This window comes from Buceros rhinoceros, unplaced genomic scaffold (assembly GCF_000710305.1).
Source record: "Buceros rhinoceros silvestris isolate BGI_N320 unplaced genomic scaffold, ASM71030v1 scaffold27185, whole genome shotgun sequence".
NCBI lineage: Eukaryota > Metazoa > Chordata > Aves > Bucerotiformes > Bucerotidae > Buceros > Buceros rhinoceros.
In genome coordinates this window covers 12,086-13,506 of record NW_010412688.1, presented here as the reverse complement: position 1 = coordinate 13,506, position 1,421 = coordinate 12,086, and the positions used below count along the sequence as shown (strand labels likewise).

General features: G+C 60.3%; 1 protein-coding gene across 1 annotated transcript in view; it reads right to left on the bottom strand.

Annotated features, from left to right (window-relative positions):
* POLRMT (polymerase (RNA) mitochondrial (DNA directed)) overlaps nt 1-1,421 on the bottom strand; it is a gene marked incomplete at its 5' end in the record, with an annotated part of 16,706 nt that overhangs the window by 3,758 nt on the left and 11,527 nt on the right. Inside the window, 3 exons of the mRNA XM_010136493.1 lie at nt 101-214; nt 493-579; nt 1,338-1,392. Coding sequence (XP_010134795.1) covers nt 101-214; nt 493-579; nt 1,338-1,392 — 256 coding nt within the window. The remainder of the gene's footprint in view (nt 1-100; nt 215-492; nt 580-1,337; nt 1,393-1,421) is intronic.

Below are 1,421 nucleotides of genomic sequence, written 5' to 3'. Positions count from 1 at the left end.
CTGCCAGCTCCAGCCTGCTGCCTCAAAGCTCAGCTGCCCCCTCTCTGCTCCCCACCACGGCAGAGGGATAGTAGATGAGTTCTGCACACCAGATACTCACCACGGTGGCCTTGGACCGATAGTAGGGCTGCACAATGGGGAGACCCAGTGGTGTGACCCACTCCACCGTCCGTCCCGACTGGGCGATGAGCTTGGCACTCTCCGTCAGCCAGTTCTGTAGCAGAGCGAGGTGGGGAAGAAAGTGGCTGAAGTTCGTATGGGCAGCTGGGAGACCCCATCGCCTCCCACCACAGGTGACCCTGACTCCTGCCACCAACTGTGACAGTGCAGCGCTTATGGGGAGGCACAATCTTGCACCTCTGAGCCGGGCCAGGAGGATCCTCTCTGGGCCAGGACCCGGAAGAACCAACTCTCCCCGTGGAGCATCCCTTGGTCTATGTATGGGTGGACCAGGGGAGAAGAAAAGGCAGCGAGAGGTAAGAGGCGCCTTACCTGGATGTCTCGAGTCGCTGAGAACATCTCCTTGATGCCACTGAACACCTGCTTTACAAGGTAGTGAGATGCTTCCCACAAGTATTCCTGCACAGAGCAGAGGCAGAGCGAGGGGTCAGGCAAAGGGGCAAAGTGATGGGACCTGGGGTAGAGTGAAAAGCATCTCCTTGCTCCCTGGTGCCTCAGTTTCCTCCACTGTGGGCTGTGCTATGCCTCGAGCTGCTGCAGCTGGCTGCAGGTTGTGATGGAGGGAGGCTGAGATCAGCACTGCGGATGCTCCCTGTCCAAGGACAGGCTGATCTCTGCGTAATGTCCCTGGACGAACAGGAGGCTCTCGCTGCCTCTTCTGTCCCAGGAATGTCACACACAGCAGAAACACTCCCAGCACCAACCTGCCACAGCAAATCACCCACTCAGCAGGCACCGTCTCATGGTGGGGTCACAGACCAAGAAACAGGTGCCAGGAGCCTCCAAGAGCCCTGCCAGAGACAAGGGCCATTTCCGAAGGGAAGGGCATGGCCACAAGCTTCATTCTACACCTGAAACACTGGCAGAGGCTGCCAGGCCACCGAGCTGGGCCCAGGATGGATGAGGAGCAGCCCCCACCGAGGAATCCATCCTCACCCATGAGAGCTGGCAGAGCTCTGCTGCAGGCAGGACTAGCCTGGCACAGGCATGGGGGGCTCAGCACCACATGTCCCTCTGGTAGCTGAAATTTGGGGGTAAGGAGGGAGCAAGGCAGGGAGTAGCCCACAGCAGGGGCAGGGCAGGCTCCTCTCCCAGCAGGGACTGAGAGCTGAGCAAACCACTGCCGGTGGTGGGGGAGGCGGGGGCAGGCACAATACCTCAGGGAACTCGTTGATCTCCTTGAGACGCTTCTCCATCTGCCGCCGCCCGCCGCAGCGGGGGGCACCCTAAACCACCGCCAT